This window comes from Triturus cristatus, chromosome 5_1 (genome assembly GCF_964204655.1).
Source record: "Triturus cristatus chromosome 5_1, aTriCri1.1, whole genome shotgun sequence".
NCBI classification, from domain to species: Eukaryota; Metazoa; Chordata; class Amphibia; order Caudata; family Salamandridae; genus Triturus; species Triturus cristatus.
The window spans coordinates 793082905-793101273 of NC_140587.1; the positions used below are offsets into that span (position 1 = coordinate 793082905).

The window sequence follows — 18369 nt, forward strand, 5'->3', positions numbered from 1 at the left end:
TGGTGTAATAGGGCAATTTAAACACTCTTTTCTATATTTTTGGGTGTAGTTTTTTGATGGTTTTGGTGAGTTGACCTGGACAGGCCTCGCTGCCATAAGTAATTGCGGATGGTAATACTGCCCTAAGCACCTTTCTGATTTGCGCTGAGGAGGGGCTTTCAAAGGCTGTATATAATTGGCAGAGTCTAGTAGTTATTAATGCTACCTTATCCTTTCGGTGGCGCTTGTGTGTTATTGATGCACCGTTTGCAGAAAACCATGTGCCCAGATAGTTTTAAGATTTGGCTCTAGAGATTTTTAAGGGACCCAGGGACCAGTTATTGCTTATTTTTTGTAGCATCCTTACAAAGGATAACACCTTTGTTTTGGTTTCATTTACTTTCATCTTGTTTACACTACTGTATAGGTGAAGAGAATGTAATACTCTCTGGAGTCTTATTTTTGATTTGTCAATGAGTATAATGTCACCCGCGTATTGCAATATTATGATCTTAGTATTGCCTATTTTTGGAGAGATTAAATTAGCGTTGATAAGTGCCCGGGACATATCCTGGATATATAAATTAAAAACATTGGAACAAGGACGCACACTTGCTTTAGCCCTTGGTTGGTGTTTATCTTCTTAGTTAACGCAGTGTCTGACAACTTGACCCTCACCCAGGTTGATATGTATAATGATATGATGGTGTTGAGAAGGCCGCTGGGAATACCCCACACCTGGAGTTTTCTCCATAATATGCCTCTGTCTACCACATCAAAAGCAGATGAATAGTCCACGAAGCATGCATCGAGAGCTGTTGTCTTTCTGGTTTTTTGCCTGGTGGACAAGATAGGATAAGGTGATTATGTTATCAAGTGTGGAGTAGTTGGGTCTAAAGCCAGTTTGGCAGAAAGGAATTATTGCATTTGTTGTTTCCAAACCTCTAGATCTTTTAACAGTGCGGCTGCGTAGGTCGTAGCCTCGATATCCAGTAAGGCTATCAGACGATAATTGCAGGGATTCTGTTTGTCGCCCTTTTTAAAAATTGGGTGCAGTATTGAACCTCTCCAGCTGTCAGGCACTTGATGGAGTTTGGTGTACATTGTAAACAGTGAGGAAAGTATTGTGGACCATAGTGACAAGTCTTCTTGGATCAGTTAGGCCGGGAGGCCATTTGGACCAGGTGCACCTGAATATCTTGTTTTGCTTAGACGTTTTTGAATACTGTTAGTCGTAAATATGGAGACACAATCATCTGAGTCATCAGAAAGATCTGAGTGTTCAAACTGAAAGACTCCTGGTTGATCGGCTACATAAAGGTTATTTACATGCAATGACCACATGGCTTCGGTGATGGAGTTGCTCCTTATAACTTCTTGGCTTGTTTTGTTTTTGATGTATCTCCATAGGTCTGCCTGATTATATTTGCTCATGATTGAGTGGACGTATTGCTAATCCTTTTCCCTCTGCTGATTTTTTTCCTGCCATATCAGTTGCCTATGATGTTTTCTTGCACCTTGGAGTTCCAATGACAGGTCAACTTTGACTTGTTCGTTCCGGGTTTTCTTATGTGCCGTCGTCAACTTGCGAATGTGCCGTGAGCTAGCCAAAATAGCTTGATTTTTATTAATACGTTTTAACTGATGTCACCCGGGGCCTGTTGGGGGATTGAGTAATTCACGGATGCCCCCAGTAATGGGAAACCAGTGAGTTAATAGGCATTCCCCACTTTGGGCTTGCAGGGATTGTCCAGTAGCAGCTTTCCAAGATTCTAGGTTCTGTAAATTGACGTGGCCCCATTTTATTCTTTGAGAAATGCACTTTAAAGCTCACAAGGTGGTTCGTAAGTTTTACCGAGGCAAAAACATAGTTGATGGTAGTTATTCTCCTGAAGGTCTTCAAAAGATGAGATGATGGTTCTAGATTGTTAGCTAAAATCTGTACGGATTGTAGGCCATGTTCATTTAAAATATTATTTAATTTAGTGCTTAAGGTATTTAGAGGTGGGCAGGTGTTGTTAAATAATCCTAGTTGTCGAAGGTTAAAATTGCCGCAGATTATTATATCATGATTTAACATAATCACAAAGGATTTGATACAAATTGTTGCACAGCTGGCAGAGTCTTGTTGCTCGTGCTGAGCCAAAGCTGTTAAAGTAGACGTTAATCAGGAGGATTTTAAGTCGGGACGCGGAAGACTTGGTGCTCTACAGTACGAGCACTTGAAGCATCCCTTCTTGAGTTGAAATTGAGTGTATTTTTATTTTCATGTTCAAGTTGAGTTATATTGACAGGCCTCCCAAAGATGTTTTTTTTCTTAGCAGCATGATGAATCCCTTGGAAGCCAACAATTGTTAAAGGGGTTAGTAGCCATATTTCTTGGAAACATAGAACATCGGATGCCAGTAGCAGTATTTTGCTGTGTTTGAGCTTAGAAGTCTTGAGAGCACAGCTACATTCCACGACAGAAAAGTTAGGAGTTGTTGTGGCTCTAATGGACACTTCTCCGTGCTAGGGATAGGCTGAGGCTTCACTGGACAAAATGTGGGGAACTCGTTTCCGGTCAGGTTGGTATTCTCCCCCTGTTTGTCCTGTTACTATTTTCCTGGTCATATCCCTTGTTGAAGAGTTAAAACACAATATATTTATGTTATCTATCTGTGATTGGTGAAACAGGAGCCCGGTCCCCCTTAGTACACTATAGGGGTGGACGTTTGGGTTGGGTGGCTCAAGTAGCTTTCTTAGCGGTGCTGGGTACTTTGGTGCTTGTATTTTTTAAATTCCTATGCCCCATTCCTCGAGGATGGCCTTACAGTCTAGTATATCTTCTGCAGGTGAAGTTGTTTTTAATGTTGAAAATGTGGCTTCCCTCCCATTGCGGCACTCTGGGGTAATTTTAAATTCCACGCCCAATATGTCATCTGAGGTTAACTTTGACTGAATAGGAGTAGCCTGAAGTAACCTTAGTATGTTGGATCGATTCAGTACGTCATGCCTCCCTTCCGAAGAGAAGTGTGGAAATAGGGCCAGCTTGGTCGGTTAATCCTCACCTAGACACCTTTTAGTATGTCCTTCATTATAAGGGTGGGCTAGGGGAAAGTGATTGCTGATAACTGGTCTAATCAATTCACGCACTGGCAATGAACTCTGTGGGTCTCCCCTTTCTGTCGCAGATGGGAAGGCTTCTTATGGGGCTGAAGTGACCATCCATCCTGGGGGTTGCTGCGCCCACTGCGAGTGAATGGAGGGATATAAGTGTCGAGATGGGGGGTTTTGGGCAGTGATGGAGCCTAGGTCTTTCTAGGTTGTTGAATGAACTAATATCTCAGTGCATTCGGAAGAGAATGCCGGCCATTGTCCTACTTCTGAATCTTTTGTTGTGTTACCACTGTTACAGGGCAAAGGTTCCTTCTGGTCTTGCGAAGTTGAGGGTGGGAGCCCCAACAGGTGTGTTCCTAGTGTAATGTGTTGTGATGCTCGGCTTTGTACCACAGTGGGAGCTGTATTTGGTTTAGGTAGTGTCATTGTCAAGGCCAGGGTTGCCTGGGGTAAGGAAGCAGGTGGTTGCGTAGATCGTAATGCATTCTTCAAATTGCCACAACCTTTAAACAGTGGATATACGTTAGGCGAGTTGTTGTCTAATTTTACTAGCTTGGGTGGAAGCTGGTTTGAAAGGTGATCTCTCTCTGCTTTGTTTCTGGCCCTTTGTCTTTTTTTTTGCTCTTTTAGATAGAGCAACGGGCCATTTGTTGTCATTAATTGAAGATTTTCTGTGTTGGTGACATGGCGATTTCTTGTCCTTCGCTTTCAGGCCCAATTCTTGCACTATGGGGGATAAGTCAACCCCCTGATTGTGATTTACTTCCAAGGTGCGTGATGGAAATGTTGCGAGCTCTTGCTTTGGTAGCATCGCACCCAGCTGTGAGGTTTCTCCATCGGCTGTCACCAATGTGGTAGTCTCTCTTTCCATGTTGCGACCAGATTCTTTGTCTGTTTGGTTTTGGTCGAGCCTGCTATGGGTACTATTTAGTTGTTGCTGTAGGGTCAGCTTTATATAGGTGAGCATTAGGTTCAAAGCGTCTGGCAAGGTGCATCATTTTTCCGCGATCAAATGGCAGAAACAAGAAGCGCAAGGAGATTCCTTGCCTGCAACTTTTTTTAGCTTCTCGTGCAGGGCGCTGACTTTTTTCTCGATCTTTAGTATTGCGATAGCCAGGGTTTGAATTAGGTCAAGTTGCAATTCCAATTTGTCGAACTGCCATATCAGGGCCTTTACTGTATTTGCTAAAGTTGCATTTATAGAGCACACTAGAGAATCTTGTTCAATGTTGTTTGTGATATTTTTAGAAGCAGATAATATTAGGTTTTCCATAATGCTCGAACTTAGCGTAGAGCTGTGAACCGCTATGGTTTGAAGCTCATGCTGCTCAAGTACTTGCCCAGACTCTGTATATTTTATTATGCATTTGCCCATGGTTCAAGAAGGGGCCCGGGCGAGTCCTGGCCGGTGTAAGCTCCCCTTTGGCCGCCTTTAAAAATTTCATAGGCTACTTGATCAGTAGACCAGAGGCTGCGGCCTGCGATAACCTGTTGTCCTGTAACTCCTGAGCCTATTTCCTTGGAGCTGTGAATCTGTGCAGCCGTGGTTATACAGTTTGGTTTAAGATGGAGTGGTGCCTTCTCCGGGCTATCCTTGAGTGTTGGGAGGCAAACCCCCTTTTCGACTCCTGAGTCTTTCTCCTTCGTGCTAGTTGTTAAGTCAATGTCCGCCAACAGGCTGTCCGAGGAACTTCCAGAAGATATATCAATTACTGTGCTATTTATTAAGTGTAGTTGCGCCTGGTTGTGCTTACTATTTGTTGTGGGAGATAGAGTTATGAGAGATATTATACCCATAGTGGAGGCCAGGGTAGCTGCTGGGCCTCCAGCGGGTTCTTTTTTCTTAATTGAGTCTGAGGTGTCCAAGGTGTCAAGATAGGCTGGCTGAATAATAAGAGGGGATTTTTTAAGAAAAAGTACACTATTGAGGTTTTTTTTATTTCTGAGGGGCTAACGTTACTAGTGTAGCTAGCCCTTTTACTATCCATGCGAGCCCTTACGATAGATGAGTATGTGGGTTTTAATGGGATTGCACAATCTCTGTCTGTGGTAGATTTAGTAGCTACCGGGTTCTCGAAGGTTGGTTTGTTTGTTTGATTGAGGCTAAGGTTGGACGCACCTCCGAAGGAGAGGGATATGCATGATCCGTCTTGAGTTGTCATCAGCACTTCTGCTACTTTAGATATTTTTTGCATTGAGCTGCGTGACTTAGATTTTTGATCCTTCCATTTTTAGAGAGCGTCAGCTCACCGTTGGTGGAATGTTCTGTGAGATGACTTCCATCCTTGGAGCTCTACCAAGAGACTCATCCAATCACCCAGACACTACCCAGGCACTCATCTAATCATCTAATTACCCAGGCAGTTCCTAGGCACTCATCAATCATCCTGGCACTACCCATACACTCATCCAGTCCCTCAGGCACTACCCATGTACTCATACAATCACCCAGGCACTACCTATGCGGTCATGTAATCACCCGTTTACTACCCATGTATTTTTACAATCACCCAGGCAATGCCCATGCACTCATCCAATCCTCCAGGAACTACCCAAGCACTCATCTAATTACCCAGGCAGTTTCTATGCACTCATCAATCATCCACGTACAAAGCATGCAGACATACAATTACCCAAGCACTACCCATGCACTTATAGAATCATCCAAGCACCACTCTTGCACTCATTCTAGCATCCAAACACCACTTATACACTCATTCAATCATTCATGCATCACTCATGTAGTCATTCTAACATCCATGCACCACTCATGCACTCATTTATTCATTCAACATATCTTTTTTTGCCAGAACAGGCAGTTCTGAAAAGATTTTTTTTTAGGGGTAATGATTTTGTATTTCTTTTAGTTTTTCCTAATTTTTTAAACTTTTTTTCAATATAAGGGTGCCGATTCCGATCCTGTAAAACCCGGGTATAAATGGTCGTATGGAGCGTTTTCTCCGTCCGACTCGTACCCGGGAATTCCACCGTACAAACTAGCAAGTACGATTCGTACAGAAATACCATTTCCGTACGAATCGCAAAAACACCGTGCGGCTAAAAAATACATACAATTCCGATCCTGGATAGCGGGTACGCGACGTCCGCACGGAGTCAGGCAGCGTTTTACGGACCAGCAAGTACGATTCGTACCCACAGCACTCCGCACGGCTATATTTTTACGGGAGCCAAAAAGTGCCGGAAAAGCTAAGTACACCACGATGCACGAGGAAAAGGGGGCCCGGCACGCGCCGTACCCCCACCCCCATATGTACGCACCATACCCCCAGCCCCCCGTATGTACGTGCCGTACCCCCACCCCCGTATGTACGCGCTGTACCCTCAGCCCCGTATGTACGCGCCATACCCCCAGCCCCCTCCGTATGTACGTGCCATACCCCCACCCCGTATGTATGCACCGTACTCCCACCCCCGTATGTATGCGCCGTACCCCCAGCCCCCCGTATGTAAGTGCCGTATCCCCACCCCTGTATGTACGCGCCATACCCCCAGCGCTACGCGTGTACATACGGGGGTGGGGGTACGGCGTGTACATACGGGGGGCTGGGGCTACGGCGTGTACATACAGGGGTGGGGGTACGGCACGTGCATACGGGGGGGCTGGGGGTACGGTGCGTACATACGGGGGTGGGGGTACGGCACGTACATACAGGGGGGCTGGGGGTACGGCGCGTACAGACAGGGGGCTGGGGGTACGGCGCATACATATGGGGGCTGGGGGTATGGCGCGTACACACAGGGGTGGGGGTATGGCACGTACATACGGGGGTGGGGGTACAGCACGCACATACGGGGGGTACAGCGCGTAAATATGGGGGGCTGGGGGTACGGCGCGTACATACGGGGGTGGGGGAACGGCGCGTACATACGGGGGGCTGGGGGTACAGCACGTACACACGGGGGGCTGGGGGTACGGTGCGTACATATGGGGGGTACGGTGCGGACGTACGCGGGAGGGGTGGGAGGCTGGGGCGGGCCGTACGACTCGTACCCCGGGCACAAGTGTACCCGGGGTAGGGGTCGTACATAGTTCGCTCCGTACGGGACATTTTCCATACGCTTGTGTCTTTGGGACGCCGGTACGGATCGGACTTGTGCGCTCGGACTTCAGTTTTATGACTCGTACGTGAAACTGTCCAGGGACGTCACGTAGACTTTTCCCGAGGTCAATCGGATGTATTTTTCACGTACGAATCGTACTTCGCCGTTTTTACGTAACTTGTACGATTCGGACGTAAAAAAATACGGATACGAGTCGGACGGTAAATTTTTTTAACGGATCGAAATCGGCACCAAAATGTCAGCAAAAATAACATATTTGTAAGCACTAACTAAAAACTTGTGCCTGAATTACTGCAATAAAAAAGGAAAAAACATTAACAATGATGGCTTTTTAGATTCTGTAAAAATACATCTAGAGACTGCTCCCTGGCTGCTACAATGGTGTTACAGTCCATGCAGAAGGTAGCAAAATGTTTTAGGGCTGGTGACATTTCACTGCACCATCTGTCCACTTCAGGTGAACATTTGTCACCAGGAGAAGGGGCTGGAGGTCTGGAGGCTGATACTCACTCTCTATCTCTCTCTCACTGTGCAGCTTTAAATTGCTTCGTGTGGTATGTTTTTAAGTGGTACAACATAGTTGTTGTGCCACATGAATATGTTTCTGTTGTGCCGCGAGAAAATGTCAAACAAACTGCACCTCACCAATTTAGCTGTGGTCTTTGATTCACCAGATGAAATAGTGAAAAAATCCCAAGCTGTCCTTTGTTTTTCATTGTTGGTTATTCATCTGAAGACTCTTCTTGCACAGATGGGACCTCCTGCTCCTAAACAACTTCAACCAGTTGTAGGCCTTCCAGTGGTTTTTGTGATGCCATTTTATTTTTGCATATAAAAAGCCCAAAAAGCCAAAAACGATACAATGTAGAAAATCAGTTTAGGACAGCTCCTCTAATAAACTAACCAGTACCTGGAAAGTTCAAGAAGGGAGATTGTGGGTGCGTACTTCCTTTCATAAAGGGAAGTGTGTAAACTAATAAAAATTCTTTATTTGGAAGTCACGACTTCCGGCGTCACTGTGAAAACTGAAAGTTATTTTTGGGAACTGCTCTTTTCGACAAATGCATAGAGAAAATAAACCTAAACCAATATGTTACTAAACAGGTACACTCAAACTTATGTAAATATATCTATAAATGTGTTTTACACTTCGCCGAAAACAAGCAGTATTCATGGCCACTGAAGTCCTCGCAATTTCCAGTGTCGCCGAGAAGAAGTAAAATACATTTTAGATGTACTTTTTTTGACAAACGTATACAAAGGGGAAAGGAAAGTTAAATCAATATCCTACTAAACAGCTAGCTAGAGTCAAACTTCAAACAAAACATGCCTGTATATCTGTTTGACACTTTTCCAAAAACACGCGCTGATCATGACCATCAACGTCATTGCGACTACCGGTGGCGCTGCAACAAAAGAAAATCCATCTCAGATGTACTTTGATTGACAAACGTATTCAAAGGGGAAAGTTAAATCAATATCTTACAAAATACCTAGACTCAAAATTACAATAAAACATGTCTATATATGTGTTTGACACTTTGCCGAAAATACATGGTATATGCGATGACCGACGTCCTTGTGACATCAGGTGTCACCGCAAAGAAGGAAAATGCATTTTAGGTATACTTTTTTGACAAATATATACAAAGGAAAAAGTTAAATCAATATCTTACTAAATACCTAGACTCAAACTTACAATAAAACATGTCTATATATCTGTTTAACACTTTGCCAAAAACATGCAATATTCGTGACTACCAACGTCATCGAGACTCTCGGTGTCGCAGCGAAGATGGAAAATGCATTTCAGATGCATTTTTTTCGACAAATGGATAACTCGCACCCCTGCAATACACTGCTTATGACCTCAGTAGTATACGCTGATACCTTTCGTCACCATTCATTTTTTGACAGGTGGGAACGCCCCCCGGAAGTGACGTAGGAGCCGGAAGTCCCGCCCCGGAAGTCCCGCCCCGGAAGTCCCGCCCCCCGGAAGACCCGCCCCCGGAAGCCCCGCCCCGGAAGTCCCGCCCCCGGAAGCCCCACCCCCGGAAGCCCCGCCCCCGGAAGTTCTGCCCCCCGGAAGCCCGGGCCCCTTCAGGGCCCGGAAGTCCGGGCCCTGAAGGGGGGCAGTTGTAATGTGTGCGCCCCCTACCCTTGAAATGGCGTCGGTGCAGGTGTGTCATAGGCGTAGAAGGTTGGTCAGGGGAATGGTTGGTGGTAGCTGTAAGCCACCCATCAGGGCCTACAAGGATGTTTAGGGGCAGAGACTTACTTGTGGGCGCCATGTTGGTTGGGCAATCAGGGGCATGTCAGGGCATGTTCAGCTGGTGGTAGCGGCTGTAGGTTGATGTTGTTTCAGCAGCGGCGATGTTCATCTGTGGAATGGGAGCCCCAGAGTGGTGCTGAGTCTTTTTTGGGGTAGGCCAAGCCCCCAAGGAGGCGTGCCTAATGCATGCGGGCGCGTAATTGGCAGACCAGGCTGTGGGGGCGTAGCCACGGCCACCCAAGGGTTGGATTTCCAATGTCCCCGCAGGAGGCGGGAAGTTAAACTGCTAGTTTGCTGATGCAGTCATTTTGCCGCCTAATTTTAAAAAGTCTCTGATGTAAAATGACCGTAATTATGAGAAAATAATGAATAAAAATATAAAAAATAAATAAAAATCAGCCAAGGGCGGGAATGCCACTGTCCCCACAGGAGGCGGGAAGCTAGACTGTTGCTTGATAGGTACAGTCATTTTGCCGCCTAATTTTAAAAAGTCTCTGATGTAAAATGACAGTAATTATGAAAATAAATGCATAGTCATGGAGACTGACGTAGAAGGATACTCCCCTTTACTGGGCTTACACAGTATATAAGGGAGACCCTTAACAGCTAGTGTTAAACTCAGCACCAGGAGAGAACCTCTGTATCATGAAGCGATACAACTATCTTACGGGGAAGGATACCAACGATCACAGGGTGAACACTATTGACAAGTATTTTCGCCGCTTGAGTCCCTTGGTAATAGATGAGCAGACGCTGCAAGAGGGCCGTAAAGAGGAGAGCTCCCAAGTCACAGGTTATCACGAGGATCTGTGTCGGAGGATGGCCCTTCTCAGCCTTGAGGATAGGCCGCAGCTGATATTACCTATTAAGGTGTCAACAAGCGGCAGCGAAACTTTGTGTAAAGAAGCAGGGGATGAAAATAGTTTCACAGACATGGAAGATTCAGCAGAAACTATAACCCCGCCTCACTACCCGGTGTATGAAGATACGAGATCTCTGGAGGAGGAAGCAGATTGGGGGGCTATCGGCGACCAGCAAGCTGCGGTGAACCCTGGCGGTCGTGAGGCGATGGACCTTGACATCTCTCAAGATTTCAGAGCAGCAGCCGAGCAGCCTGAAAATGTAGAGGTGCGTATCTTAAAAGTGGACACTTTAAGCAGAAGTGATGCTGGGCCTGGTTAACTAATAGCCTTTTCTTTCTTTTTTGAACTGTAGGAAGCTCATGAGTCAATGGACTTTAACACCTCGCATGATTCCAGAGCAACAGTGGAGGCCCCTGCAGATGTGGAGGTTAGTATTATCTTAATGCAGACATTTTAAGCATATGTGATGCTAGGTCTTGTCAACTAATAGCCTTTTTTCTTTCTTTTTTGAACTGCAGAAAGCAGCAGAAAAATGCGATGAGGTTGAGGAAACTCCCGGGGCTGCTAAGACCTTCATTATGAACTGCTTGTGTTGTTCAAAACAGATTGAAAGCTCCACCAGTCAGAACAATGAACTCTGTAAGGACTATAAAAAGGCATTGGAATCTGTAGCTCTTGAAAAGGAGACCCCGTGTGTAGCATGCGCTGATAGAGAACATGTTAAAGGTTTTGCAGCTAGTGTTGTGTACGCCTGTCTGAAGCGGGACTTTTATTCTCGCTGTTATGGGCATAAAATTAAGGATCCGCAACAAACGGCTCATGACTGTCTATACCCATCCTACACAGCTGAAACTGCTCGCTATATATGTCACCTGATAGACCCTCGTCGGTTATATAAACTGTTAAAGTCAGTGTATCAGCTATCTGGTGAAGAAAATGTCAGGCCAGCTATGGTGAGGGTCTTGTCGCAGGCACTCAGAGAAATTCAAAACGCTTATCACATTCGTGCAAAACTTTCCAACATGAGGGCACAATGCCCGACTACTATTAGAAAGGGGGCAGAACGATCTATAGAAAAGCATGTTGCTGATGTTTATTATAAAAGTAGAAAGCAGGTGGGTTGTATGGACCCCCGAAAAATGTTTTAAAGTAAAATAAATTGTTAACGCATATTAGCTTGTTGCTACAAAGAGCCTGGGGAATTAATGTGTGAATGTATGGGATGCCCACAAACACTGTTGTTATAAATGACTGTTTGACTGTTTACTGCTTATTTTAGGACATGGAACAGGAGCTGGAGACCACCAATGTTTCGGAGTCAGCGCCCCGCTACTTGTGTATCGCTAAAGTATTATACGATTTGGTTAAAGAAAGAATAGTTGAATTACAGCCGGCAGATTTGTGCTTTCCAAAAATGGTCCTACTGCTAGAGGCTCAATGGCATGGCAGCCCTAGATGCTTATGCGGATGCGGTGCTAGTATGTGGATGACTGCGCAGAAGGCATTCTGGAACACTTACATATACTATAGGCGTGGCTTAATACTACCCAGGAGGTACAGCTTAAATTTAGCCTTTGAACTTCTAACAGAGGATTATTTTAGAAACAATGGGTTCCGGATGTGCAATCGTGAATTGAATGAACTATTGACAGCCGCCAGTATCCTAGCCGTACAGAGTTATTGGAGGGGTGATGGGGCAAGCCTATACAGTGCTATTGACTATGTATCTTTAAAAATATCAAGATATGTGACTTTACGCAGACATTCGAGACAAGCAACCAATTCTATATCTATGCATCTTGATTTGTTTGTATAACCCCTTTTAATGCTATTATTACTGACAGTGTAAACTTAGGAATTATGATTTTTTTTTTTGTTATTTTATTTACTTATAATAAAGTGTTTATACACAAAACAAGCGTCTTTCATTTCGTTGTTCAGAAGTGTTAACATGTCGGGGGCTTTGTTAAAGAAGCTTTATTACGATACAAAGGATGTAGCGAGCTTCGGTAGCGGCGAAGCGCTGCTTAGAAGGGCTAAAGCTGAAAATGAGTCGTTAAGCAGAACCTCGGTGAGGGCATGGTTATCCGGTGAAGAAGCGTATTCACTTCACAAGCCAGCGCGGAGACGCTTTAAGAGGAGACCCACTATTGTTAATGCGCAATTAGATTATCAATGGCAGGCTGACATAATAAGCCTTCAAGATCTGGCAAAGCATAATAACGGAGCCCGTTACATCTTAACAGTTATAGATGTACTGTCTAAATACGCCTTTGCAGAAGCTCTAAATGATAAAAGTGGAGCAAGCGTCACCCGGGCCTTTAAAGTGATCTTCAGGAAGGGCCGAACCCCTCAAAAACTGCAGACAGACGCCGGAAAAGAATTTTTAAACAAAACTTTCCAGAAATTATTAAAGCAGTATGGGGTACAACATTTTGTAACGCATACGGAGGTAAAAGCAGCTGTTATAGAGCGCTTTAACAGAACATTAAAATCTAAGATGTGGAGATACTTCACGGCATACAACACCTATCGATACCTACCCGTGCTACAAGATTTTTTAGCTGTTTATAATGCCAGCTATCATAGAACTATCAGGATGGCTCCTGTAGAGGTAACGCCGGACAATTCTCTATCCGTATGGCGGAAGGTATACGGCCCTTACTTCGAAGCCAGAGTAAAGAACCCAGTTTTTAAAAAGGGGGATCATGTCAGGGTTTCAAAATTGAAAGGGGCCTTTACGAAAGGTTATCAGCAGACCTTCAGCGACGAGATATTCATAGTTAATAGTGTTGAGCTTAAAGAAGATGTGTACATTTACAGGCTGAGGGACTACTCTGGTGAACCTGTGACTGGTGTTTTTTACAGTGAAGAGTTACAGAAGATCCCTGTGGATGTAGACAGGATTTACAGGGTTGAAAAGATTCTAGAGTGGAAAGGCCGGGGGGCAAAAAAACAAGCCTTTGTTAAATGGCGGGGATGGCCGGAGAAATTTAACAGTTGGGTGCCCGCCAACTCACTGCACGACGTGTGAGGACGCTAGCTCTAAAAAGAAGAAAGCAATATGGAGACGGCGTCCTTTTATATTACATTACCTTCTAATGCGTCGATGGGTATGTTCCCTGATAATAAGATATCAAATTACACTGTCAAATTGGCTAAACCTGTGGATTTGAAAGGGGATTGGGAAGTCGCCCTAACCGAAATCCAATACCCCCGCACATGGAATACGTTTAAGAGGTCAGAATCTAAATTCAGTATAAAGAAGTCTCAAACCGAGCCTCTATGCATCACAGGTATTCCCCACGGATACTACCCTACGGTCAATGCGGTGGTGGATGCCATTAACAAGACGATATCAGGCATAGATGGCTTTTCCGACGTTCAATTGGTGTTAGATAGCGTCAGAAGGAAGGTTTTTATTAAAGCACCCAGCCAGGATGCACAGTTTATCGCCAGGGGAAAGTTGAGCAGGGTTTTAGGAACCGTCCAGCATATAAAAAGCAAACAGGAGTTAGATCTGACATGTCCGGATATTGATGGGGGTTTTTACACACTCTATGTGTATACGGATATAATAGAGCAGCAGAGAGTAGGAGATAGTTATGCTCCATTGTTGAGATGGGTGCAAGTGAAGGGCGAAAACAACACAATAGCTAATATTCAGTATATTAAGCCCGACTATGTAACAATTTCTAAAAGTCATTTTGACACTATAACCATCATGGTCTTTGATGACCAGTCTGAACCAGTGTCCTTTAAATACGGGAAAGTTATTGTCAAGCTTCATTTCAGGCCACGCCGCGGAGGTGACTATTAACAGCTCATCATGGTAGCCATGAAAGCCTATGGCAACCCATCTATGTATAGAGAGTATTACAAGCACCAGGCGGGATATGGAGGGCCCCCCTACTTTCAAGGAGCACCTGTTATGTACGGGGCGGGTCTTGGAGGTTTTTTCCGTAGTTTGTTCAGAAGGGCGATGCCTTTTTTGAGAAAAGGCTATGAAATTGCAAAGCCGCATGTAAAGACAGCTGCCCAGAATATTGCCCAAGATGTGGTGGGTTCGGTGAAGTCGGCAGTCGTTGAGCGTCTGAACAGACAGCCACAAGAAGGGTCAGGACTGCTGTACAAGCCTCGCCTTAGTATTAAAAGGAAGCGGCGGTCTTCGCAGCGCCGGGGGCCCCCGGTTCCCTATAAAAAAAGGAAGCGTACTTCAAAAAGAGCTCACAAAAGAAGATCCCCAAGACGGAAGAGAGCTACGAAGAAGAGAACAGCATCCACCCTTGACATTTTCTAAAAGACTTGTCACCCTAAAACATGGCTTTTGTACACTGCGCCTCTGGTGAATGCGCTAAGTCGGAGTTAGATTTGTTCTCTCTAAAGCCCACCCAGACTAGTATTGAAAACTGTTTCTTCATGGAAGTATCCCCATTAGCCGCCCTGACACCCCTGGCCCCGATAGAGTTTTACGTATCGGGGTCCACGGATATGTATTTAGATCTCAACAATACTCTGCTACATTTGGTGTGTAAAATTGTAAAAGCGGATGGATCCGCTATTGCTGCAACCGCTAAAGTGGCCACCATTGCCTACCCCATCGCTACCCTGTTTAATCAGGTGGACATTACCCTGGGCGATAGACTCATCACGCAGAATGACAACATGTACGCCTACAGGGCTTACATGGAGAGTATCCTGAACTACAGCAGCGACGTTTTGGACACACAGCTTTCAGCTGGGCTTTTCTACAAAGACACTTATGCGGAGTTTGAAAACACTGCTCTAGACGGACCTAATACAGGTTTTGTAAAAAGAGCGGGCTTTGCGGCCGGAAGTAGAGAGTTTGATCTCCTGGGGCGAATACATTCAGACCTCTTCTTCCAGGATAAACTAATCGTTAATGGCATCGACCTCAAGATCAAACTCAACCGTAACAAAGATGCCTTTTGCCTCATTACAGGGGATGCCGAACAGTATAAGCTGCTCATACAGTCGGCTACCCTGTATGTAAAGAGAGTGAATGTGTCACCGTCGGTCAGACTGGCTCACGCTGAAGCTCTACAACTGTCCAATGCTAAATATGCCATTGAAAGAGTCTCTATGAAAGTCTACAGCATCCCGGTAGGCACCCGATTAACACAGCAGCAAAATCTGTTCCTGGGGCAGCTACCAAAACTTGTTATTATAGGGTTTGTTGACAATACAGCTTTTAGCGGAGTACACGCCTCCAACCCTTTTAATTTCAAGCACTACGGTATCAACTACGCTGCCCTAGTTCACGAGGGAGCTGTCATACCGGCAAAGCCCTACACACCCAATTTTGGATCTGGAAATTTTATTCGAGAATATCTCGGCTTGGTGTCTATAACAGGGAAACACCTGCGTGATTCGGGGGTCGTCGTATCACGCGAAGGATATGGTGCAGGCTATACGTTGTTTGCCTTTGATCTGACCCCCGACATGGAAGATGGGGACCATTACAGCCTGGTTAAAAATGGAAATCTAAAAGCTGAAATCCGCTTTAGCGCAGCCCTAACGACGAATGTGAACATGGTTGTATTTGCGGTATTTGACAGTGTGATACAGGTTAATCACGCCCGACAGGTTCTGTTTGATTATCTTTAAAAATCAAAAAATAAAATATATAAAATGGACACTAGTCACATACGAGACTTCTTAAGCCACCATAAAGACGCTAAAAAATACTTTCTAGATGTTTATCCGAGTGATGGCCTGCCGACTGAAATAAGTTATGAAAGACCTCGATCTTTGGTCTTTAACACCGATCCGCATCACGAGCCGGGAACACACTGGGCCGCTATGTTTTTGGACAATGACAGGGTCATTGTGTTTGACAGCCTCGCAGAGTTTCCGGAGCACAGCATCTATACCAGACCCATATTCAAGTTTTTAAAAAAAGTGGCTTCTAGAGTTGAATATAACAAACTGCAGATACAAGATTCTCTATCTATGACGTGTGGGGAACACTGTATATATTTTATCTGTTACAACCCAGTATGATTTTTGTCAAAAGTGTAAAGCTTTATAATGCTCATGTTTAAAATAAAAAAATAAAAGCCTATATTTAACAACAGCGCCGACTCCATGTTTTTCATTCTGCGATAAGAAAAAAAAAGCCAAGAGAGTGTTGAAAAGTTATAAATGTTTATTACATGTATTTCAAAATATTCAAAGAATAACACGCGTAAAAGCTATCATCCAACTAATAAAGAAACACATAGTGAAGACTGTAAGGTAAACACATTTTGTACAACCTTTTTATATAAACAAAGTATACAAATATGCAGTAACATAACATTTTAATAGGGGAGCCAACCCTTCATTTTAAATAGAGACTTTGTAGCTTCCAGAGGCACATCTTTAGGGTTACTCGAAGTGGCTAGCTGCGTAAAGAAAGGTGAAGGGGGTGATTTTGAAGGGGTGTGAAAAGCAGATGATAGCGGTGGGGATTCGACACCCTCCTTCCTGGGGTGCTTCAGAAGTTCAAGCTGCTGACGAAGTCCGATGCTACCTACAAGCGACGATGGAATGTTGAGTTCGGCAGCCGCGCTTAGAAACTGCTCCCAACCTCTAGGAGCCGTCTGTCGTGAGAGCGTCTTGGGATGCGTGAAACTTTTGATCAGATCGTACATGTGTGACCCAGCAACTGGTTGACCTTTGTAGATGAACTCCCCGCGGTCATTCCAAGCTGTCAGGTCTTTAGAATTGGCCATTTTACTTAACAGCATCAGCGCTGCCCCTTTATACCTCTGACTTATATTATGTAACAGACTCTCAACAAAAGCGTCAGGGGGTGTGTGTTGCTGCGCTTGCGCTGTGGCTCCTTGTGGTGTTGCAGCGGTTATCGGAGGCTGCTCCTCAGTGGCTGTATATAAAGTAAGTTTGTTTTTCTCACCCTGCATTTGCTTGTAATATTGCAAGAAATTTTGAAGAGCTTGGGAGTAAAGCCCCGCTTTAGCTTCAGGCTTTAAGTCGGTGCGGTTCAAAATAGCTTTAATTTCAGCATCCAAGCGGAGCGTTTCAGATCTCCTGATGTCCCATGTATCATTGGTACTAGGTGTCAGCTGTTCAAGCTGATGCTGGGGTACTAGATACATTTTCTGGGCGTAATCCATCAGGTCCGTGACAGGAGGCTTGTAATTAAAGGTATAGCTATACCCAGCAGTGAGCCTATAAATCCGCCCGACTGTTTTACCAACTTTTTCTTAGAAGTAAGGGACACCCTTTTATTACTAAGCTTCTTGATGAGTTGACGCTTCTTCTTCAACACCTTGTACTGGTTCGCTGAAATAGGAACGTTACCTTTTAGGGTATTTAGAGCAATTTCTGAAATGGCACCAACTAAGTCGTCGGAGGCAGCACACAGTATGGCTTTTCTCTGTGGGGGACTGGCTGTAATCAGCATTTTTAGGAGAGCCATATTACGGCGTAAACGAACAGACATGTTTAATACCGTATGGCATGAAGCTTAGAGGGTAAATGGGTTTCGGGTGTTTTAGCCAATCTTTTTATAACCTTTGGGTCTTGATTTAGGAGTGTAGGCAACCTGTAGCTCGGGTGGGAAAATGTCACCCCTCAGTCGATAGTCCTCCGGAGTACGAGGCTTTAAGTCTACAAGCAAGTACCCGTGGGGCTTAACGGTCGCATCGTTAAAGGCTTCCATAAAAAACTGGGTGTTCCCAGGATACATCTGTTTAGCTATAATGGCTATCTGTTGTTTATCCCGGGGGTTTTTAAATAAAACTAGGTAGGAGGCGTTGAGCGCGATAGACCTGCTGCTCTTACCCTTGTAAAACAAGTTCTGGACGATGTAACATATACTCAGATTACGATGGTGCGAATATTGAGTAAAAGCTCGCTCTATCTCAGGATGGTCCCCTCCTTCCCGCATAAGATCATCTACAATTATCATATTCACACGGTCCTTGGGTAATAATTCATCGTCATTAAGGCTACTAGGTATCCCTTCTATAAATCTAATATGAGGGAACTGGTACGCTAGGTCCTTATAAAAATCTTGCCAGCAGGAATAAAGCCATATAATATTGT

General features: G+C 44.7%; 1 protein-coding gene across 1 annotated transcript; it reads left to right on the forward strand.

Annotated features, from left to right (window-relative positions):
• The first annotated feature begins 14616 nt into the window (after positions 1–14616).
• Positions 14617–15924, forward strand: LOC146831488 (uncharacterized protein F54H12.2-like). Its single transcript, XM_085603923.1, has one exon. It carries the CDS (start codon positions 14617–14619, stop codon positions 15922–15924), a length of 1308 nt encoding a protein of 435 aa, XP_085460049.1.
• Positions 15925–18369: the final 2445 nt, after the last annotated feature.